At 36.1% G+C, this 24,512-nt stretch overlaps 2 protein-coding genes and 1 pseudogene across 4 annotated transcripts; all 3 read right to left on the reverse strand.

Moving 5' to 3' along the window:
- Positions 1-3,393: 3,393 nt before the first annotated feature.
- LOC101542350 (olfactory receptor 52Z1P-like) lies at positions 3,394-8,947 on the reverse strand. Of its 3 annotated transcripts, none has more exons than XM_055143386.1 (2): positions 8,939-8,947; positions 3,394-4,335 (listed from the first exon to the last, which is right to left on the reverse strand). In XM_055143386.1, exons 1-2 carry the CDS (start codon positions 8,945-8,947, stop codon positions 3,394-3,396), a joined length of 951 nt encoding a protein of 316 aa, XP_054999361.1. The 3 variants fall into 3 exon arrangements, with proteins under 3 accessions (XP_054999361.1, XP_054999362.1, XP_004618405.2); XM_055143387.1 differs by lacking the exon at positions 8,939-8,947 and adding an exon at positions 6,896-6,911 and having other exon boundaries at positions 3,394-4,304; XM_004618348.2 differs by lacking the exon at positions 8,939-8,947 and adding an exon at positions 6,808-6,828.
- Positions 8,948-18,592: 9,645 nt separating this feature from the next.
- LOC101542622 (olfactory receptor 52Z1P-like) lies at positions 18,593-19,528 on the reverse strand. Its single transcript, XM_004618349.2, has one exon. The coding sequence runs from the start codon at positions 19,439-19,441 to the stop codon at positions 18,593-18,595; it is 849 nt and encodes a 282-aa protein (XP_004618406.2). The 5' UTR covers positions 19,442-19,528.
- Positions 19,529-23,030: 3,502 nt separating this feature from the next.
- Positions 23,031-23,956, reverse strand: LOC101542883 (olfactory receptor 52A1-like; annotated as a pseudogene).
- Between the last annotated feature and the right edge of the window lie 556 nt (positions 23,957-24,512).

The raw sequence follows: 24,512 nt of genomic DNA on the forward strand, positions 1-24,512 counted from the left end.
TTACAACTGAACAACAAGAAGAAATAGAGTGCTTTATAAAAAAAGGTATATAGCTGCAGCAAAATAGCAAATATATTTACATTTTCATTGAATGTTTGTTTTAAATATAATTATCTTTCATCTAACAAACTGTCAAAAGTGAAAATGTTAGTCACCATAATTAGTGTTGGATCCTGTCAAATGCTTTCTTTGCATCCTTAGAAATTTTTATGTGTTTGTTGGCCTTTCTTTTCTTATAGCAGTTATCTATTCAAGATTCAGTCTCAGGAAGATGTAGGATTCTAAAAATTGACCTATTCTTATAGATTCTTCAAATCAACGTCATATAGCTATGCACAAGAATCTCACCTGGTCATTTATCTTTTTTCTTTCTTTTTTTTTTTTTTTTGACACACCAAATGATGCTCAGGGGTTACTCATGGATCTGCATTCAGGAATCACTCCTGGTGATGATTGGCAAGCCATTAAATGTCAGAGATCCAATACTGAGAGGTGGCATGCAAGGCAAGAGTCTTACCCTCTGTACTATCTCTCCAGATCCCATCCTTTATATTCCTAAGTCATCTATTTCTAAGTCATCTGTTTCTCTTCTTACATTAGTCATCTGATGTATCTGGACTTTCTTTATATTTTTGTAACTCTAGTCAGGAGTTGTACATAGTGTAGCACTGTAGCACTGTCATCCCCTTATTCATCGATTTGCTTGATCGGGCACCAGTAATGTCTCCATTGTGAGACTTGTTACTCTTTTTGGCATATCGAATACGCCACAGGGAGCTTGCCAGGTCTGCCATAGGGGCGGGATACTCTCGGTAGCTTGCCGGGCTCTCTGAGAGGGATGAAGGAATCAAACCCGGTTGATGGGGTTTGATTTGCAAGGCAAATGCTCTATCCACTGTGCTATTATTCCAGCCCATGCTATGGCTCCAGCTCATACATATTGTAGAGTCTTTAAAAAGAAAAACTCAGCAACAACAACAACAACAACAACAAAAAATTATAATCTTTGTGACCCAGCACATGGTCCAAGAACAGTAGAGATAAAAACTAGGAGGATTACTCCACAGCTTAGAAGCTGGCCTCACAAGCTGGGGCAAAAGGCAGCTCAGATAAAAAAGCTCAAATAAAAAGTCAGCTCACCAAGTGAAGGGTGGTAGGAGGGCCTGTTCAGGATGGCAGATGCGGGCTGAAATTAGACCATAGACTAAACATGATGGCCACTTAATACCTCTACTGCAAACTACAACACCCAAAAGGAGAGAGAGCAAAAGGGAATGCCCTGCCACAGAGACAGGGTGGTATGGGGGAAGGACAGTGTGGGGGTGGGGAGTGGGAGGGATGCTGGGACTATTGGTGGTAGAAAATGGGCACAGGTGGAGAGATGGGGCACTTGATCATTGTATAATTGAAACGCAAGCATGAACATCTGTAAGTCTATAACTGTACCTCAGGGTAATTCACTAATATTTTTTTTAATAAAAAGGAAATAAAACTACAATCTTTGGCTTTATTTCCCTTTCTCTTTAATGTTTTTTGAGATGTGCGATTAGGTCATTAATTTTCATTGTTCTTGTTTCCAAGTAAATCTTCAGCAAAATGGGGATTGAAGGAGAAAAAAAACACCTATAACTATCATAATTCTTAGTGTGTAAGCATTGAAAACTTTTCCTCTTAATTCTGGAAACATATAAGGATCTACACTGTTACCATTATAGCTCAACAAAGTTTTAGAAGCCTTTACCACAGAAATTAGATAAGGAAGAGAAATCAAATCGATTCAGATTGAGAAAGAAGTCAAGCTATCACTATTTGCAGATAACATGGTATTATATATAGAAAAATCCCCAAGACTCCAATAAAGTATCCTAGAAATAATAAACTTAGAGTAAAGAACAGGCTTCAAAATCAATATACAGAAATCTGCCATATTCTTATGCATTAACAATGATGTAGATGGGAGAAAAAATAACTATCCCATAGTCATCATGAAAAAAATTTTTAAATTCTAATATCAGGGAAATAATTTATCAACGAATGTGTTGAATTTATCAGTGAATATTTTGAATCACACCTAACATAGATATATGTTGTGAAACTGACAAAATCAAGACAACACACTTATTACTTCAAATCTGTACAAATTTTTCCTTTTTAAAATTGTAACAATACCTATGAACTCTTTTATCAGCAAGTATCAAGGACACAATATATTTAATAATTACTGTTTTTGAGAATTATAAGCAAGTTTCAAGGACACAATATATATTCAATAATTATTATTTGTGAAGTTCTTAATTGAATTCTGTTGACCTTTCTATACATTGTAATTTAATGATAAAATTGTCTTCTCATAAATTCCAACTTCTTTATCTGTGCCTAACTTAATTTATTATTAATAATTCTATGGCTTAGGGTTTATCCCTTTGGCAAATAACTTGAAAATAAATTAATGAACAAAATACAGTTGTATCATTTTTCCCCAACCCCTAATTATGTTTAACTTATATTACAGAAAAAAATCTTGATTATTACACATTCTGCAACTGCAGTCTTGTCATCCTGAATTTCTATACATTTATCACATATTTTGATACCTTTTTACTAGTAATATTTTTGTCAGTGACTTAATCATATCTGAGATAAAAAAGAAAGAGCAGAAACCCAGTGGGAGAGATACTTTCTTAAGAATGTGTAACAGTTTTACATCAGGCATTGGTAAAAAGTTAATATTTATTTCTCATCTATAAATTTTAAAACAAATTATATTTACATAACTCTTTTAAAATTTTTATTTATTTATTACAAAGTTATTCATGATGATTTGTTACAAACATTCAATATTTCAACACCAATCCCACCACCATCGCACTGTCCAACCACCATATTTCCAGTTTTTCCAGCCACCCAGTAAGCAGCCCCCATAGCTGGCCCATCATATTGCTTGTTATAGATAATTTGCTAAAAGAATGATCAAAAAATGCTTTCTTAGAAGAAAGTAAGTGAAGATTGTTGTATCGCACCATGGAGTCATGAAGCCCACGCATAAGAGATTACTAAACTTTTGTTACAGGTTAAACCTTCTGTTTATAGTTTGTTAATCGAGATTGGATGACTTCTATATTACATAGCATCCACTGGCTTGCCAGTGTGGTAGAATTTGAGATGACACTTGGCCGCAGATGGGGGATTGAGAATATTCCTTATTTAAATTTGTTTTGTTCAAACTACAAGATTTAGGAGAATAAAATGGATATTTGAGAAGCTGTCCATTTTATAAATGTGTTTGTAGGATGTGCATGCATTTTGTGTATTCCTAATGATCACTGAACTACAATATTAAATAGAATTTGTGTGTGCTTTATTCAGATACAATATTTAGTGTTATGTATTATTTTAGCAACATTTACTGAAGGGAGAGAAAAGCAAAACCACTCTCTCTTGAATCTGTTTGGTTTTCACCCCATAAATGATGGGGTTTAGCATAGGGGGCACTACCACATAGAGGTTGGCTACTAGGATATGAACATGGTGAGGAATTGCTTTACCCCCAAAACGATGGGCAAAAAACGAAAATAATGCTGGACCATAGAACATAAGTATGACACAGAAATGGGAGCCACATGTATTAAGGGCCTTGAACCTGGCAGACCAAGAAGGTATCTTAAACACTGTGCAAAGAATCAGTGAGTATGAAGTAAGGATGAATACCATATCCAGCCCTATAGTCAGTAAAGCTACAGTCAGGCCATAAATTATGTTCACTTTAATGTTATCACAGGCCAGTCTGGCAATACCCATGTGTTCACAGTAGGAATGGGAAATAATGTTTTTGCCACAGTATCTAAGTCGGTATACGAGGAAGATGAATGGAAAGCAGGCAGTGAAGCTCCTGACCACAGCAGCTATGCCTATCTTGCCAATGACTGAGGAGGTTAAGATAGTGGTATATCGCAGTGGATAGCAGATGGCCACATAGCGGTCAAAAGCCATTGCCAACAGAATAGCAGATTCCACTGCAAAGATGAAATGTATGAAGAACATCTGGGTCACACAGCTACCAAAGGATATACTCACAGAATGGAACCAGAAGATGGCCAGAATCTTAGGGACTGTGGTGGTAGAAAGCAGGATATCTGCTAAAGCCAGCATGGAAAGGAAGAGATACATGGGCTCATGGAGACTTCGCTCGGTCACAATCAGGAAGATCAAGAAGACATTGCCTACAACAGCCACAATGTACATAGAACAGATAGGGATAGCGATCCAGACATGTATATCTTCTAGTCCCGGGATTCCAGTCAGAACATACCATGTGTCCTGAGGATTGGTGTGATTCTGAAGGGGAGGAGCCATCTGTGACCAGATATCCTGAACCGAGTTTCTTTAATGAAAGAACACGGGGCTAGCCAAGGATGCAGCAGTGCTGCCTTAGGTTCACTGATGTCTGAATGGAAGATTTCTTTCAATAGATTCTTCTTAGTGAACAGAAAATAAAATAGATTAAGTAGCTTCAAATTGCACTGGTTCTATCCATGGAAGAATTAAATCTATATGAAAATTAACAATATGGAATAAGTGCTTAATATTTTTCATTGTGTCTTACATGTATTAACTTAATTACTCTTCACAAAAGCTGCCACAGACTTTCAATCTTATGGCCCAGGTCACACTTTATTCACAATCAAGTGAGGTAAATTTTAAATTTATAATTCTAACCACTATCAACTAATACCTTTAAAGTAAAACTAGGTACGGAAATAAACTCATGAGTACCAACTTCTTTATCTGGGCTAACTCAACTTATTATTAATAATTCTATGGCTCAGGGCTTATTCTTTGGAGTGCAGGGGGACCATACGCAGTGTAGGGGATAAACCCAGGCAGCTTCATGTAAATTCATGCACCTTTACCTACTTATCTCTCACAACCTAGCGAGCCTTCCTTAAAAATACTGGAATATGTGTTTAACACATGTGAACACAAGTCATAGATCGGCATAGCACAAAAAATATATCAAGTAAGACATAGGAAATAGGTTAAAAACATTAAAAATAGACTTAAGCTATTTGTGTGGTGTGTGTACAGAGTGCATATGTACATATGTGAACTTATAAAGAGGCATTTATGTTCTTTGTATGTTATATTTAAACAAATAATACAGAGATGCTACAATTCTTCATAAAGGGCAGTTAAAGTCATAGCCAGTACATTATAAGTCAAGGTTCATAGCCAGTACATTATAAGTCAAGGTTGAGATAAATACAGCCTGTTTTAGGTATCAGGAAAAATGAGCAAACTCTCAGCCTTCTGACATCTCTCTAGAGTGTTATTTTTTTTACAGGTAGTCAGTAAGCACAACTCTGTTTACTTACGTTTTCTAACTTCTTGCATTCTGGAGATGTTTAATAGCTTGATCAATTAAAAAAAAGCAAAAGTAAGAAGATGCACAGGATACAGGAAGATGAGCAGAAAATCTCAACTACCTATTTATATCTTTTGACAGGCCTCTCTAGGGAACACTTTTTTTCTGTACCCCTGGGATTGAATTTCATTCCACTAATGGAAAGAGATGGCCTAGTCTGGTTCTTGGTAAATAGTCCTCAGGGAGAAGCATTCCTTCTCTTCCTCCATGATTTGACCCTTTTTTTCTGTGAATAATGTTCTCAAGTGAGTTAATACTCACTTTCAGATGCCTAATTGTACAAGTGAACATTTAACTTTTCTTTGCATGTCAGGAACTCATTCTACTGCAGTGATATTCTGTTAGGATATATCTGAAAATCCATTGAATTATTCATGAATATACTTTGTCAATTCATATAAAAGGATGAACATTTTTTTGAGTCTCCCATCCATTTTATTTGGTATTTATAGATCAACTGTAAAATCCCTTGTTCATTTGGAGTGAAAATAGCTTATCCTATTCCAGAGGATGTTTTATTTTTAGTTTTCTTGACAGTTTATTTCAATGAGTAGATGATTCAGTTAGCTGTGGTCCCATTGCCTTCTTTTTGCTTTTGTTTCCTTCACTGTTATTACTGAGTTCCCAGATATGTGCCTAAGGTCAGTGTCATGGAAAGTATTTCCAATGTTTTTCCATGTATTTTATGTTTTCAGATCTTCTCTCTGTTACATTCATTATAATTCACTTTTTTGTCTACAATATTACCTACGTATCTAGCTTAATTTTTTTTTTCTTTTTCATGTGATCTTTAGGTAGTTAATTTGGAAACCAATCAACTCTATGTGGAATATGTACTTATCCTGGAGCTAAAGCTCCTGGAAATTGAGAGAATAATTATTTTACTTTATTTATAGTTACAAAGTTACTCAGTGATTTTAAAAGCATTTCAACAAGTTTGAAATTTTCTCCAATATATTATTAAGCCAATAATCAGGTTAAACAGTAGACATAGAATTGTAAGCCACCTTTATGAGGTTTTGTCCACATAGAATTGTAAGCCACCTTTATGAGGATCTTTATCTGATAAATAGCACAAATGTATAATATCTTACTTTTTCTAAATTAATGTAATTAAGTAACTTCTTTTGAGGATGGATAAGACAGCACTTTGATTAAGGCTTAAGATGTTCCATAGCTTCCTAATATAGCATTGTCTCTGTGCTATACACTGATAAACTTTGATAGTCCTCAAAGTGACTACTCATACTCAAAGAAAGATAATTTGATCCCTTATTTGTAGCTTTTTGCTATTTAATGTATTTGAGTGTACTTCTTTAATACAAGAATAACACATCCCATTATAACTAATCTAGCAACATAAATATCACTGTAGCACTGTATACCAATGCGGTCCTGTTGTTCATCTATTTGCTCGAGAAGGCACCAGTAATGTCTCCATTGTGAGACTTGTATGTAGTATGTACTGGAGCAATAGCACAGTGGGTAGGGCATTTGCCTTGCACTTGGCCAACCCAAGTTCAATTATTCTGTCCCTCTCGGAGAGCCCGACAAGCTACCAAGAGTATCTCGCCCTCATGGCAAAGCCTGGCAAGCTATCCGTGGCAAATTCAATATGCCAAAATCAGCAACATAAATATATAAATCAAATGTCAGTTACCTTTGTTAATTATTTTCTTCCTCCTGCAATGTTTAATGTGGTCAGGATTACTAAATAGGTATATGTATATAGTATATTGTATAACAATGTTATAAAAAGATGAATTGCAAAGATTCAACTTATTCAGTCACTTTAAGTATGACTATTTTTCTAGAAAAATGCAAATGCACAAATCTCTACAGCAATATTTTAGGAAAAAAGACAAATTCATAATGAATAAAAGTTGATTCAAAGGATATTTCATTATTTTCTTAATTGAAATAATATGCAACGACAAGCAAGTACATATTTAACGACATACTAGAAGGAAAGAATAAATGAAGAAATCAAAGAAAAATATTCAAGTGCTGAGAAAGGAAGAAATAGAGGAGTTAAATTAGAAGAAAATAGAGATTGTCTGCACCAAAATTTAACAAAGATATAGATCAATCAACAAAATGTTTCATTCTCATCTGGTGACAAAATAGTGTAAGTATATGAGAAAATACTTGCCAAACCTATGACATGGTAATTATAATTCAAGATGTACATAAATGCAGCTTATGTGCAAAAAAACATGTAGAGTAATGCTTCTGACTTCAACATGCATAAAAATCTTAAATTATCAAAAATCAAAATATTCTGAATTTAATGGAATAGTTAAATTATAGTATAGTAATAGTATGGTATATTACATAGCAATGAAATCACTCAACTATTTCACCTGCAACAAAACAAATGAACTGTCACATAGCATTGTGTAAGTCACCGGAGTCAATGATCCACACCATGTTATTTACACCTAGAAATATGTACTGTGTGACTGTAATTCAGATCTCATTGAGGAGTACTTAGTCAGATTCACAGAAGTGATGAATGATATTGAAGTTGTCACAGCACATTTTAGCCTATAATCCAAAACTGAAACTGTGGAAAAAATCAAGAAAGGTAATAATTTGATTTGATTTGGGTTTTTCAAAAGAATTCGGGTTCTAGTGCAAAAAGGATATTAGAATTAGAAAAATGCGAGACAACAGGAAGGCACTGGAGTGCAGAAACTAGAAACTACAAAATCCCATCTTTAGTTTCAAGCTTGAGTATGGATCGTGCATTATTCCTGTACATGCACAAAGAAGACTAAGACAGAAGGAATAACTTAATAAAATATCTGCAGTCAAGTTTTAAACCTATTCTATATGATGCAATATTGAGTGATTCAATTGGTATATTAAACATAGAAGTAGCTGGATCTCAATTCCAGAAAGAAAACAACAGGATCAAGAAACAATAAAACAAGGCACAGATCATTTGATCCAAAAAAATTTAATATTTTTTTCTTTCTCTTTATTTTGAGTGATCTAATGCACAACCTTGTACCAATTGCCTATGTCCCAGTGTCATCCCATTACCAAAAACCCCTCTACTTGTTTCTCAGTACCTACTACCCAAAACTTTAGTAGCAGCCATTGTTTTCATTTGTTGTCTTTGAGTTAGTTTTGTGGGTTTGTGCCAGTTATCTTTCTTAAGCTATTTATACTTTACCTGTGTGAAACAATCAGGTAACTCTTAATTTATTTACTTACTTAATTCAGCATAGTCACAGCAGGTTTAAAAATATGGATATTATTTTTAATAATAAACACAACAACATAATACCTTACAAATATTTTAACATAATTGTAACAATGTTTGGGAAGTTGCAATACTATTTCTATTTACTATTAAAAAGAAGTAAAACATTAGTAAATGTTTTATAGAGGTGGGCTATTGATTTTTGTATTTAATACCCTAATTTTTTGTATCTTAATACCAAAAACTGAGATTTTCCTCTTATTTTCATTGAAGTACAGGAGTTTGAATTTATTGTCAGAAGAGACTGTGTTCATTGTCAGCTAGGTTTTTACAGACAATTCTAGGGTTTTATTGTTATGCCAATCACTATCCTTTGTTACACTCACCATATAAAGAAAGTGACTATCATCTGTTGTAAAAAACTAAAGCTCACCTAGGGGCGAGTGCACTCACAGGCTCTCCTAGCGGCTCTGTCTCACCATCCGCGTTCGGTGCCCTGGAACCGCAGTGTGTGGACTGGATCGGGACGGCTGGTGGTCAAGGAAAGGCGAAGGAAGACTGCTGGGAATATATCCCAGAGAGGCAAAAAAGTACAATCGAAACAACATCTGCACATGTATGTTCATCGCAGCACTGTTTACAATAGCCAGAATCTGGAAAAAACCCGAATGCCCCAAAACGGATGACTGGTTGAGGAAACTTTGGTACATCTATACAATGGAATACTATGCAGCTGTTAGAAAAAAGGAAGTCAAGAATTTTGTAGTTAAGTGGATGGGCATGAAAAGTTTCATGCTGAGTGAAATGAGTCAGAAAGAGAGAGACAGACATAGAAAGACTGCACTCATCTATGGTATATAGAATATCAGAGTGGGAGACTAATACCCAAGAACCGTAGAAATAAGTACCAGGAGGTTGACCCCATGGCTTCGCGGCTGGCCTCACGTTCCGGGGAAAGGGCAACTCAGAGAAGCGATCACCAACTACATTGTAGTTGAAGGCCATGTGGGGGAAGGGAGTTGCGGGCTGAATGAGGGCTAGAGACTGAGCACAGCGGCCACTCAACACCTTTATTGCAAACCACAACAACTAATTAGAGAGAGAGAACAGAAGGGAATGCCCTGCCACAGTGGCAGGGTGGGGTGGGGGGGAGATGGGAGTGGGGAGGGTGGGAGGGACGCCGGGTTTACGGGTGGTGGAGAATGGGCACTGGTGAAGGGATGGGTTCCCGAACTTTGTATGAGGGAAGTATAAGCACAAAAGTGTATAAATCTGTAACTGTACCCTCACGGTGATTCTCTAATTAAAAATAAATAAATTATAAAAAGGAAAAAAAAATTAAAAAAAAATAAAAAAAAATAAAAAAAAATAAAAAGAACGAGGACCAAGCTGGTTGCTGATTAGTTACCGTTTATTCAATCTTCCATCTTTCTCATCTCCCGCACTCCCGGCTCCGGCCTCTCTCTGCATCTACTCCCGCTTCTCCCTGGCTTCTCTCTCTCCTCCTACTTGTCTCTCCTACCTTGCCCTCTAGGCTACAACCAGCCTGGTAGCAAAATCAACATAAGAAAGCCCTTCCTGAGGGCAGGGCACTCCAAAGCCCTTCCTCACTCTTAAGGTTTTTTTTTTTTTCTTTAGTCCAGGAACTTATTAACATCTTAATACTAGTTATTTTTGTATGGACATAGCAAGGGATACATTGAGGCTTGCAAGGCAGCTCTCTTGGCAACATCTTGCCACAGGCTCAGACCACAGAACTCAGGCCAGATTAATCATTCCTCACCCTAGCAGGGTCCAAATCTAGTATCACTGTTTGGATCATGACAGCATTTGTCCATGATCAAGCTCTTAACTTATAGTTAAGCATTAGGCACTTTGGCCAGGCCCATCTCAATGCCAGGGTAGCACACAACTCACCGCTTGCCCTGGGTCCTTCTTGTCCCACATCAGGACCATGCTTTGGGGGTGCTAGGAAGTAAGGGCAGCTGAGGCTTAGGTCAAGAGAACAGATGCCCTGGAGGAAAATATCATGTAGAGTCAAATGACTCCCATGTTACAAAAGCATAACATTTGTTAAGTCTTCCTGTATCCATACAAAAAGGACTTGCTCTGAATAAACTATGCAAAGGAGTCAAGGAGAAGAGAAAAACATTATTTACAAGTCAACAAAACACTAAGAAAGAAGCTACAAATAAACAAAGAGGAATAGGAGCACTGTAACGGGAGTAACCCAATAAACCTAAACTACGTGAGGCTATGTTATCCTACAATCTGTGACCTTTCTACTCTATTTCTCAATGTTCCAAATCTTGCTGAACAGTTTATAGCAATAATACCACACTTGAATGCTTCTTTATTTAGTGTTCCTTACCTTAGATTAATCAGGTTAACTTCAATATACAATTTTATCCCTGCTTTGTCAGTTCTATACTCAAGTATGGATAAATTTATCCAAAATTCTTAAGTGATATATCATTCTTTGGTTTGGGTAAAGGGAACTCTCAAATTGTGCTCAAAAGAACTGGAAGCACCTTCCAGGATTTTTTGGCTAAAAAAGCCAGAAGTTCAGTGTGAGGGCAAGAGGCTGCAACAATGGTCAGGCACTGAAGTCTCTGAAATTACACAGGCCACCTCAGAGGGTCACCTGCTCAAACCCTCAAGAGCTTGGCCCAACCCAGCTATGCTAAGAAACCATCTCATGCAGGAGAACAAACCAGTGTCAGCCACAGGCAAGCATGCACCTTAACACCCATATTCTATCTCTTTCCAGGGCAAATCATGCTTAGATGTTAAAAACAAAAGAAAACAAGGAACAACAACAAAAAAAGGGTTTCTTTTGCATATAATAATGTTTATTTTTCCCTGTTATATGTAAATTTACTTAATATTTTATTCAAGCACTGTGATTTACAGTAATATCCACAATGGAGCTTCAGGTAAACAATGGTTCTATTCCACACCAACCACCAGTGCCAGTGTGTTGCACCAAAACTCCTTCATACAACCTTAAACAAAACCCTGTGTAAACATTTTAATCAGCTTAATTTTTATAGGTAAGGTCACATACTGAAGGACTGGAGCTATAGTACAGTGGATAGGGCGTTTGCTTTGTATGCAGCCAACCTGGGTTTGATTCCTCCATCCCTCTTGAGAGCCCGGCAAGGTAGTGAGAGTATCCCGCCAGCATGGCGGAGCCTGGCAAGCTACCCCTGGTGTATTAGATATGCCAAAAACAATAACAATTCTCACATGGAGACATTACTGGTGCCCCTCGAGCAAATCGATGAACAATGGGACGACAGTGCTACAGTGCAGTGCTAAGCTCACATATTTACAATAGTGTCAACACTTCTGGTTCTGATGTAGTTATTCCATCTCAACTCCAGCAAAGTGCCTGAGACCATCCACCAGTGACCTTCTGTTATTTCCAGCCCACCTCATCGTCCATCCACCCACTCACTACCTACCCTCCCACTTACTTGACATTTTAGTTCTGAAGTCCAGGGCTAAGGGTTGGCTTTCACTGGAAACTTTCTCTTTCCTTCACTTGTCTTATTTTTGTTTTTAAATAAGATATTTCTAGAAACTTCTCTAATTTCACGTTACTTGGGCTGGAGTGATAGCACAGCAGTTGGTTGTTCGCCTTTCATGCGGCCGACCCGAGTTCGCTTCCTCCACCCCACTTGAAGAGCCCAGCAAGCTACTGAGAGCATCGAGCCTGCTCGGCAGAGCCTGGCAAGCTACCCGTGTGTATTGGATATGCCAAAAAACAGTAACAATAAGCCTCTCAATGAGAGACATTACTGGTGCCCGCTCGAACAAATCAATGAGCAAGGGGATGACAGTGACAGTGATTCTCTATTATTTTGGTTTGAGGGCCACACCTGACTTTGCTCAGAGCTTACTCCTTAATCTGCTCAGGCATCTCTCCTTTTGGGCTTTGGGGGACCATATGTCCTACGGGAAAATCACAGCTTGATAAGGGATTGGTCACGTGTGAAGCAAATCTTTTACCCAATGTTGTAACTCTGCTCACATGTCATTTACTTTAAGGGGCTAGCCTCTTATCTCTTATTTGCCCCATGCATACTGATTCCTGGATATATCATATGCACGTAATACCCATATATCATATCATGTACGTTACTTTTTATTTATTCAACAATTTTATCACTGTATCACTGTTATCCTGTTGCTCATTGATTTGTTCAAGCGGATGCTAGTAACATTTCCATTTATCCCTCTCGCATTCAGTGTCAGGAGAATGAGGCCCATTATTGTTACTGTTTTTGGCATATCGAATATGTCACGGGTTGCTTCCCAGGCTCTACTGTGTGAGATTCTGCATCACTCTCTTCCGAGAGCTTTGTTTTATGGTCTCTGGATCTTGGTCGTTGATGAGATTACATGGTGCCGGGGGCAGTTTGTGGGTGTGACTGCCAAGCTACTGGAAAACTGGGGATCTAGGTGGAGTAGTTCCAGTCCTGATCCGAACAGTCTTGGAGATCTCAGCCACTGGTCCCGCATACCTGGGTTCTTTTGTTGGTTCCTTCTTGGGTGAGGCTTGTCCGAGCATGTGGAGAGTAGCCTTGAGCATGGCTGTGGCTGGGTTCTGGAGGTTTTTGTCTGCCGGGGTGCTGCTTGGGGCAGGAAGGGATACTCAACCCGCCAACCTCTGAGGGAGCCCCGGTGAAGACAGCCTGGCATGGGGGCAGGAGATTCTGCCAACTATTTTATAGAAGTAAAAATATGTTTTTAGGGCTGGAGATATATAACTGCAGTTAATCACCTGTACCTTGCATTCAGGTGACCCTCATTTTATTTCCAGCACCTTATGGTCCCCCTCACACCACTGAGTGCTGTCCTGTAGACCCATGAGCTCTGCTGGGTAGTCCAGGTACTCCCTGGCACTGTAGAGCACAAGCAAAAGCCATATCTTCATGACCCACATTGAACCCATCTCAGTTGATTGAGAATCACTGAATGAGGTACACAGACCTCTTAATCTCAGTTTGGGAAGCCTCCTGCCCTGAAAAAAATATGCCCTAAGTCAAAGACACAGTTTTTGCAGTTCATACTGAACTGAAAGCAGTCAAGGTCTGGAGAGATAGAGGTGAAGGTACTTGAAGCCTTAGAATTAAAAAGATGTAGTTTTTAGTTTCTTTTAAGCAGTCAACATTGTTTGAACTGCCAGCACAACAAATGGTGCCCTGAAAACTTCTTGTTATGGCCCCAGAAAAACTAAGAAAAACAACTTGTAGCTAGCAAGTTGGTACAGCTAAAAAGTCTCTTGCCCTGCACAAAGCCAAGCTGCATTAGATCCATGGTATTTCATTTGCCAGGATATGATCCCCAGTGCAAGCATTGTCCAGAGTAATTCCTAAAGGGCTGGAGTGATAGCACAGCAGGTAGGGCATTTGTTTGCCTTGCACACGGCCGACCTGGGTTCGATTCCCAGAATCCCATATGGTGCCCTGAGCACTTCCAAGAGTAATTCCTGAATGCTTGAGCCAGGAATAACCCTTGTGCATCACCGCTTTTGACCCAAAAAGCAAAAGCAAAACCAAAAACAAAACAAAACAAAACAAAAGAGTAATTCCTGAGCACAGACCTAGGGGTAAGTCCTGAACACAGCTGGGTTTGAGTATCAATAAATGACTCCAAATTTTGGGTTCTATTAATTAGCAACACTCTTGTATCTTTTAAAAGCACCACTACTCTATTCTAAAGGTGTGGTGGAATTCATGGCTATATCCTCCCCTTGTTTGCCAATAGATAGTTTCACCAGTCAATGTTGCAAAGATTTACAAAAAGATAAGTTTACAAAAGGTTATATGTTTACAAATAAATATTATTTAAACTTTAAAATAAATGAAATGGATGAACTTTGAAAATTTGATCTTGGGTGAAATAATCCAACAATAATAGATTTATTATATTATTAACTTAGATTAAATGTCAAAAATGAATACATAAGGTTTTAAAGTAGATTGTAGTATATGATGGGACTGAAAGTAGTTGTTAATTAGGTATATAAATGCTGGTTTTGTTGAAAAATGTTTTTGAAGTTAGTCTATATAAGTTGTGGAAAATTTTCAATATTGTTGGTATCAAGTATACAATTAAGAATGGCAACACAAGGCCAGAGAGATAGTAAATGGTTAAAAGTCAGTAAATGTAACCAACCTCAGTTCTATCACTAGAATTACATGATCCTCCAGCACAACTCTGGGTGCGTCCCTGGTGTTCCCTGTGGATAAATAGTTCAGGTAATAGCTATCAGAATAACTCAGATATTAGAATAGCTCGGTTAATTCCAGGAATTGCAGAATATAAACAGCACCAAGAGGCCAGAGCAATAATATAGCAGGTAAAGCACTTGACTTACATGTGGCCGACCCGGGTTTCATCCCCAGTATTCCATGTCATCTCCTGAGCACTGCTAGTAGTGACTCATGAGCAAAGATCTTATAGCAAATCCTGAGCACCACTGGGTGTGGCCTCAAAATGAGAACAAATAAATAAAATAAAATAAAATAAAATAAAATAAAATAAAGAATATAAATAGCACATCATCTTCCTCCTGGACAGCCAGACTGGTTGATTAAGCGTTATTGTGAGAGGCTCTAAGATCTTCTGATGATTACTTTGGAAGAACCCTCTGCCACCAAAATCATAGTAACATCAAAATTTTATTATATATGTATGTTTTCAAACTTTAGATAAAACATGTAAAATAGAGCAAACTTTTATTAGTATTTTGAATGGTAAAATAAACAATTTTTAATTAAACTTATCCATTTATTTTAGGTACATAAATTTGGAATGATATCATGTTCTCTCTTATTTACCCAATAAATATTGCAGCTTGAAAACATTTGACTTTCTGTCCAGTTTAATTAAGCTGTAATTAATAATAAAAGTATACAACTCTTTAACCTTGATTAGTTACTATAACCAATATTTTTCATTATAGATATTTGACAAATATAACCTGACATAGGGATACTTTGTGACATTGTCACAAAATCAAGACAATCAGCATATATATCCTTTCACATATATACCATGTTTTCCTTTTTTACAGTAAATATATCAAAATCAGCCAGTTTCAAGGACACAGTAAAAATCTTGATTTTTGTGAAACACTTGTTGGATTTACTGGATTTGCTATATTTTATAGTTTAATGGTCATATCACATATTCAGCAAAAATTTTAATTAATAAAATTAAAATTGTATTTATTGTTAGTAATAAAATATTTTAATTTTTATTTTATTAATAATTTTTTAAAAAGTATTACATTTTGTTAAACTTTAATTTTATTAAGCTAATTTGACTCAGGTTCGATTCCTCCGCCCCTCTCGGAGAGCCCAGCAAGCTATCGAGAGTATCTCCCCGCATGGCAGAGCCTGGCAAGCTACCTGTGGCGTATTCAATATGCCAAAAACAGTAACACCACGTCTCAAAATGGAGGTATTACTGGTGCCCGCTGGAGCAAACCAATGAGCAACAGGGATACAGTGATACAGTGATATAGTGAATTTTATTAAGACTTAATAAAATTTCATTTAATAATATTAATTTAATAAAATCAATTTACATTTAATTTAATAAGTATATTCATTTAATTTAAATAAATGCATATTCTTAATTTAATAAATGTATAAATAAGTGCACCTAATTTAATAAAATTAAAATTAAAATATAAATTTATTGCTAATAAATTAATAAATCTAAATGTGTTTTTTTACCCACCTCTAAGTATCTTTGACATTTCTTAGAAAATAGCTCAATTATTACAAATTCTGCAACAGTTTTTGACAAACAAATCTTGTTTATCCTTTCCACATATTTCATTAGCATTTAAAAAATAATCTATGGTTTATGTCAGATATTTAACTATTTTTAAGATAAATTAGAAAAAAGCAGAAACTAGGTGAGAAATATATTTGCTTTATCGTTTGCACTTTTTCTAAATAGTTTTTTGGAGGAAAAGCTAATGTTTGTCTACCAAGAGGATATATCTTTTAAATCACTCATCTCAAAATGATTTTTAAAAATCAAACTATCTTTCCCTACTTATAAGTAATGATTTTCACTTTTACAGTTTTAGTATACTTAAAATTTCGACATGTACTTAAAACTTTCCTAATGAAATATTTCAATTTTCCCAAATCTTTTGATAGTTCATCTTTTTTAGTCATTGTTACTTGCAATACTAATTACAATATAGAATATTTATTAAAATATTAAAATGACAAGTCATTAGAACATAAGGAAAATATTAAAACATTCTGATATTGCCATCCAGAACAAATATTAACGCAATAGACCAATTTTATGCCATTATATCTAATGAGAAAACCAGAATTTCTAACATAAGAGTGTCTCATTAACTCTAACTTAGATAAACATACACATGCACACACTGATCTTGAGAGGTTTCAAAATTTCAAGATATAATTTCAAAGTTTATTCTTTACGTAAACCTAAATTGATCAGATTTCATATCCTCAAACATTGTTGTAAGGAGAGCTCCAAGAATATTGTTATAATATGAATTAAAATATTTTCTATAGACAAGCTTATAAAAATTATATTTGGGTAAGTAATAATCTTTTAAATGATTATTTCTAAATATTCTGTTTAATTGTTCAGCTTTTTAGGTCTGTTTTGGCTAGGTATATTTTCCATCCTTTGGTTCCCTAGTAATATCTCTATTCATAGTTAAAGAGTCTGATGATTTGCACTGAAAATTCCAACACGTACAAAGAAGGCACTAATGGTTAGAGAGATAATACAGGGGAAAGGAACTAGCATCTCAGGCAACCAACCAGGTTCAAACCGTCTGGTTCAAACCACATATGGCCTCCTGAACAACATCAGGAGTCATTCCTGAGCACAGAAATGAGAGTAAGCCCTGACAACAGCTGTAGAGTGTGGCCAAATAACCCTGAAAATATATTATCAATATGGTCTCAGGCGGGAAATTATTTGTCATGGTTTAAGTTCATTCTTTATAAATATATGATATCTATGTTTTTTTATATTGTAGACCATCTGAATTATCAGTAAATCAGAAAACATTTTTCTTCAAACCCATATTTTATTGTCTTAGAAAAGATATGTCACTTAATGATTTCCTACTACTGGCTCATGTATTGGCTGATTGTATCTGGGATGTTTAATATTGTGGTAGAAATTCTACATCCACTTAAAACTAAAGATCCATTGCTTCCACTTCTAAGTTCTACAAAGGAACCTTTCATATGGGTAAGACAACAAAATACATTAACATTTTATGGGCTGGAGCAATAGCACAGTGGATAGGACATTCGCCTTGCACGAGGCCGACCCAGGTTCGATCCCCAGCATCCCATATGGTTCCCTGAGCACCGCCAGGAGTAATTCCTGAGTGCAGAGCCAGAAGTAACCCTGTCCATTGCTGGGTGTGACCCAAAAAGGAAAAAAAATACACATTTTATTCAGCATTATTTTAATATCACCAAAAATAAAATATGTATAATAACAGGATATAAAGGAGAACTCGGAATTTCATTCATTGAAATTAATTTTCTTCAAAATCATTACCAGTTAAGGCCAGAGCTATAATAGAGGGATGGGAGCTTACCTTGTTTATGGATTCAACCTTCTGCACCCCATATGGTCCCCTGAGCCCTGCTAGAATAAATCCCTGAACAAGAGCCCTGAGCACCACTGGGTATGGTCCCCAAATAGCACGCACAAACACACACACACACACTCACACACTCACACACACACACACACACACTCACGTCAAGTCATTGGAAGTTCTGAGAGATCAATATTAAAAGTATTTTGGGGGGTTTTATACGTGTTACATTCATGACAGTCCAACACTGAAACATAGTTTTAAATAACGTAGATAATATATTTCTTATCTTTAGAAATATCTAATCCTTAGCATTATTTTTTTAACAGCATGTAGTAAGGGAAGAGAAAAGCAGAACCGCTCTATCTTGTATCTGTTTGGTTTTCACCCCATAAATGATGGGGTTTAGCATAGGAGGCACTACTACATAGAGGTTGGCAATTAGTATATGAACGTGGTGAGGGATTGTTTTGCCCCCAAAACGATGAGCAAAAAATGAAAAGAATGCTGGGACATAGAACATGAGTATGACACAGAAGTGGGAGCCACATGTGTTGAGGGCCTTGAATCTGGCTGACCAGGAAGGTATCTTAAACACTGTGCAAAGGATCAGTGAGTATGAAGTAATGATGAGCAATATATCCAGTCCTGTAGTCCCTAGAGCTATAGTCAGGCCATAAACAATATTAGGTTTGATATTATCACAAGCCAATCTGGCAATACCCATGTGTTCACAGTAGGAATGGGGAATAATGTTTTTGCCACAGTATCTAAGTCGGTATACCAGGAAGACGAATGGAAAGCAGATCATACAGCCCCGGATCACAGCGGCTATGCCTATCTTGCCAATGACTGAGGAGGTTAAGATAGTGGTATATCGCAGTGGGTAGCAGATGGCCACATAGCGGTCAAAAGCCATTGCCAACAGAATAGCAGATTCCACTGCAAAGATGAAATGTATGAAGAACATCTGGGTCACACAGCCACCAAAGGATATACTCATGGAATGGAACCAGAAGATGGCCAGGATCTTAGGGGCAGTGGTGGTAGAAAGCATGATATCTGCTAAGGCCAGCATAGAAAGGAAGAGATACATGGGCTCATGGAGACTTCTCTCGGTCACAATCAGGAAGATCAAGAAGACATTGCCTACAACAGCCACGATGTACATAGAACAGATAGGGATAGCGATCCAGACGTGAAAATCTTCCAGTCCTGGGATTCCAGTCAGAAAATACCAAATATCCTGAGGATTAGTGTAATTCTGAAGGGGAGGAGCCATCTGTGGCCAGCTATTCTGTGCTGCGTTTCTTTAATGAAAGGCTGATGAAGATGCAGAAACACCCCCTTAGGCTGGATGATGTCTGATCAGGTACTCTCTGTGAAAGGGATTAAGTAGCCCGAAATTACAGATTCTATATGTGGCAGAATTAAATACGTGTTTTAAAAGTAGCAGATAAAATTTAATAAGTGCTAAATATTAGTCATAATGTTTTAGATATATTAGCTTATTTAATCTTCACAAAAATCCCAGATCCCAATTAGTTCAAAGACAAAAAGGTAAATTATAAATTTCTTATCTTAAACACTTAAAAATACTACTCTTTGGTTTTGGAGCAATAGCATAGTGGGTTGACTTGCACACAGCTGACCTCAGTTCAGTCTCCAGCATCCTATACGGTCCTCTGGTCAACTATGCAATTTTAGGAATAGCGAATTCAGAATACATAGATCAAATAAATTCTCCTAACAATTCTTTTCTGAAAATGGTAGAATGAATATTTAAACAATTTTTGTGGACAAACTTAATTGAATTGTTGAATCGATGTATTTAATATGTGTACTTAAATGGATATATTTAATATGTGAAAAAGGAAAGTATCCTATTCTACTCAAGTTACCTATTGAATATTGAATACTGTACTGTGTAGCTGGAAATACTACCACAGCATACAATAGTACTATTTTACCATTACAAAGCATGTTTTCACATTTCCTTATTTAAAGGAAGGGAATATAATTTTCTGAATACTATTTTATTTTGATAGTTTCAAACAATGCGAATAGTGAAGAGAGAGAGATGTTAGTGAAAACCTGGCTAAAAATTTTCACATATCTATTGTTTGATAGTTGAATAGATGGCTAAAATTAATCAATTAATTTTACTTTATTTCTAAATCTTGGGGTTTTAGGGAGTTTGTAGTTCACTCCTGGCCAAGGAACACTCATTTCCTTAAATTGTATTTAAACATAGTAGAAAACAAGATAAAACGCTAAATTTGGTGCATGACTGACACCAATCTGTTTTAGAGCCACATACATAGGTAATGCAGTTTGGGGGAGGGAGCATACAATAAGGTTAGTCTTCATGTATAGGCTTTATACATGGAAGAGGCAAGAATCTAGGTGAAAAAGCAAAATTGAAGATGAGAGGAAAAGAAATCAAACATTTCCAGTTTTCTTCTTAATATACTGGAGATCTTTAAGCACACCAGGAATACTTTCACCCTTGTTTGGTTCTGTTTTATCTCTAATTATCAGAGCAACTTACCTAATGTAGACCTAGATCTCTGTAATACTATTTTATACTACTATTTGGTATATGTTGAATCATGAACATATTCAGAGACATTGAATGGTTATAGAAGTAGTTTGATTTTTAAGTTAACACCAAATTGTTCAAATGCCAGCTTACTCATAATCTGCCTATCTGATCATTTAAAAATTATTTAATTTGAAGTTCACTATAAGAATCAATTAAAAATGTGAGTCAATTATAAATTTAGTAGTTGAGGAATTTTTCTAAGTCAATCAGATGTATACTGTTTACCAACAACAAAAGTTAGAGCTATTACAAATTTACCATTATTAAGGCCCAAATGAATAGCTGTTATTTGTACAAAATTAATGTTATGAGGATGTGATCACCAAGCATTATAAACTGTTTTAGTATGCTTATAAAGAACAAATTTTATTTCCTATGTGTACATGGAGTGTCAACCATAATTCTCATCACAAATCTGTCCCTTTGCCAAGGGGGATGCTTGTGGGTCATATCAGGTGGTGCTCGGGGCTTACTTCTTGATCTGTGCTCAGTGATCATTCAAAGCAGTGCTTCAGAGATCCCATAGTACCAGAAATCAAACCAACGTTAGCTGTTCTCAAAGCAACTATCCAAATCCCTCCACTTTATCTCTGGACCTGTAATGTCATTTTTAAAGGTTCAAATGCTTTAGCATTTTTATCTGCACTTATTTCACTCATTCCCATCACTAGTATATCTTTGACATGTAGAAAATGAATATAAATGAATATAAATATAAAATGAATATAAAAGCTGAGTTCCAACTTCTTAATCAGTGCCTAACTCAACCATTCTTTAATATAAGCAAATTCTGTGGAAATTTTTCTACACATATAATGTACTACACATAAGTACGTTACTTATACACAATATCTTAAATTATGAAACTAACAACCATTGAGCCTTGTTCTTAAAGATCTGTGTAGCACAAAAAATAGCCATTTGGCTTAAACATAATAAATACAAACGATTGTTGATTTATATCAGCACTAACAGACATGAACACACTCCAAACGTTTGTGTTCTTTGCAAACATTTTTAATGACAGAAGGCAGAGATACCACAGTTGCAGATAAAGGCCATTTAAAGTCACAACCAATACTCAGGGCCTAGGAGATGCAACCTGATTTAAGTATTAGAAAAAAAAAAAACAGGCAGTTTAACCAGTGTTTTAGCTTACTTTTTCTGGTAAGTTTCTACAAGTGTACTGTGAAAACGTATCTATTTACTTACCTTTCCTACTTTCTGTCATCTTAAAGATTTTTAATTGGCCAATACATTAAAAAAATAAAAATAAAAAAGTGAGGAGATACTCAAGATGCAAATAGGAAGTCTGGGTCTATCTATTTATACCTCTTGCCTGGCGTCTCTGGGGCACAGGCTCTTCCATTCTCCAGAGGATTGAATTTTACTTCTCTCTTGAAATGTGATGGCCTAAGAACTGGCTTAGTATATAGTCCTCAGGGAGAAGCATCCTTGCTGACTCCCTCTACAATTTGAGCAATTTGCCTCTGTAAATAACAGTTAGACACCCAGTTGGTCCATGCAGCTGAATATCAAATGTTTTTGCCCCCTTGGAAACTTTTTTTTTACTTTGTTTTCATTTTTAGCACACCACATCTCTCTCTCTCTAACTCTTTCATAAATATAAAGCTACAATTTACCATCATGACACTATTCTCTACTACAATTTTAAAATACTCAAGTTGTTAAAAACTTGATGAATTAATGGAGAAGTAAATGATGAGGGAACAAGTAAAATCGTTGTTTAATACTGTAATCTTTGAAGTCTTATTATTTTTGTGCTGTGAAACACCTGAATAAATCTGTGAATATTTTTCTAAACTTATGTATGATCTCATTTTGATTTAAAAAGATGCAAATAAAAAAAGGTACATGTTTCTTATTTTCTTTTTACATTCTCTCTCTCATTGCTCCGCCACATAGCAAGCACTATGAATGGTTACAAATTGAAAACCAGCAGAATTCTGACAAATCACACATATAATCAAGCTTAAAATTCAAGCATATCAAATAACAAGGAATTATTTTTTATTTGTCTTGAAAGAGAGTTGTAAATGCAAAAGAGAAAGACAAAATTTAAAGAAATTTTCGAAGCAAATTTTAGGAACGTAGCATTTTCACTACATAAATGCAAATCTGCTCTGCCTTTGCACTATAGACATAGAATTTTCACTACATACGTGCAAATCTGCTTTGCTTTTGCCTTTGGATTGAGAATAGAAGGGGCCAATAAGTAAATGCTGGAAAAGAGGATGTGCATAGAAGGAGGAATATGAGAATCAAGCATATGTGTGAAGAAGGAGAGGGCAAGGAGGTAGAACTGGAGGGAGACATAGACGTGAGCAAAGTAAGCATTTAAAGTTTTCAATCTTGCCTCCTTCTGGGCCAAACAAAAGACTGTAATAAATATCTGCATATAAACCAATCAGTTAATACGAGGATAAAGGCTTGCAACAGTGAATTCTACAAACAATCCATAGATTTTATTCATTTTAACATCTTCTACAGCCTGTTTCACAAAGTCATGTGCTCACAGTAAGTATGGGAGATGACAGTTATGTGACAAAATTGAAATCTGCATTTTATCAGTACTAAGCCTAGAGCTACAAAAATGGCAGGTCTTAGTATCACCATAACCCAAATTTGCATTATTAGCTTTGGGGTAAGGATGGAAACATGTCTCAGCGGTTAGCAGGTGGCCACATACTGTTCCAGGGCCATGGCTAGCAGGAGGCCCAACTCTGTATCATGAAATGTGTGAATGAGTCACATTTGAAGCAAACACAAATCAAAATAAATTTCTGCTATGTGAAACCAGAATATTCCAAGCATCTCAGGCACAATGCTGGTTGCAAGTACAATATCTGACTCCTATCATGCCAGAATAATTGACATGGACTCATGGAGATTGCACTTTGATTTGAAGATGATCAAAGCATAGAATTTCCAATCATAAAAATAAGATGCACAGCAGCAAAGAATGGAATTCCAATCCAGTATTACACAAGATTCTAGTCCTGGGATCCTTATAAATGTCAACATAGATGTCATGAAGATGGTAGTGTTTGAAACAGACATTTTTAAAAAATAAATTATATAGCACAGCGGTAGGGCGTTCGCCTTTCACGTGGCCACCCTGTGTTCGATTCCTCCCCCCTTTCGGAGAGCCCAGCAAGCTACCGAGAGTATTGCACCCGCACGGCAGAGCCTGGCAAGCTACTCGTGGCATATTGGATATGCCAAAAACAGTAACAACAAGTCTCACAATGGAGATGTTACTGGTGCCTGCTTGAACAAATCGACAAGCAACAAAATGACAGCTCTGAATTTATAATCTTGAGCAAATTATCTAACTTTCCTGAACTCAATGTACATATCTATGATTAAGGATAATATTTCCTTAGAAGTATTTTTAATAGAATTTAATGAGGTAGTAAGCACATTAGTTAAGAATTATGAAGCAGTTTTTATGTGATAGGAATCATTCTAAGTACTGTATGTGCAATCATTCAAATTATCTTCATACCAATGAGGTAAAATTAGTTTCTCTCTCTATTTTTTATTTTATTGAATCACTATGAGATACAGTTACAAGATTTCATGCTTGAGTTACAATCATACAATTGTATGATTG

The sequence above is a fragment of the Sorex araneus genome, chromosome 6, assembly GCF_027595985.1.
Source record: "Sorex araneus isolate mSorAra2 chromosome 6, mSorAra2.pri, whole genome shotgun sequence".
Lineage (NCBI taxonomy): Eukaryota > Metazoa > Chordata > Mammalia > Eulipotyphla > Soricidae > Sorex > Sorex araneus.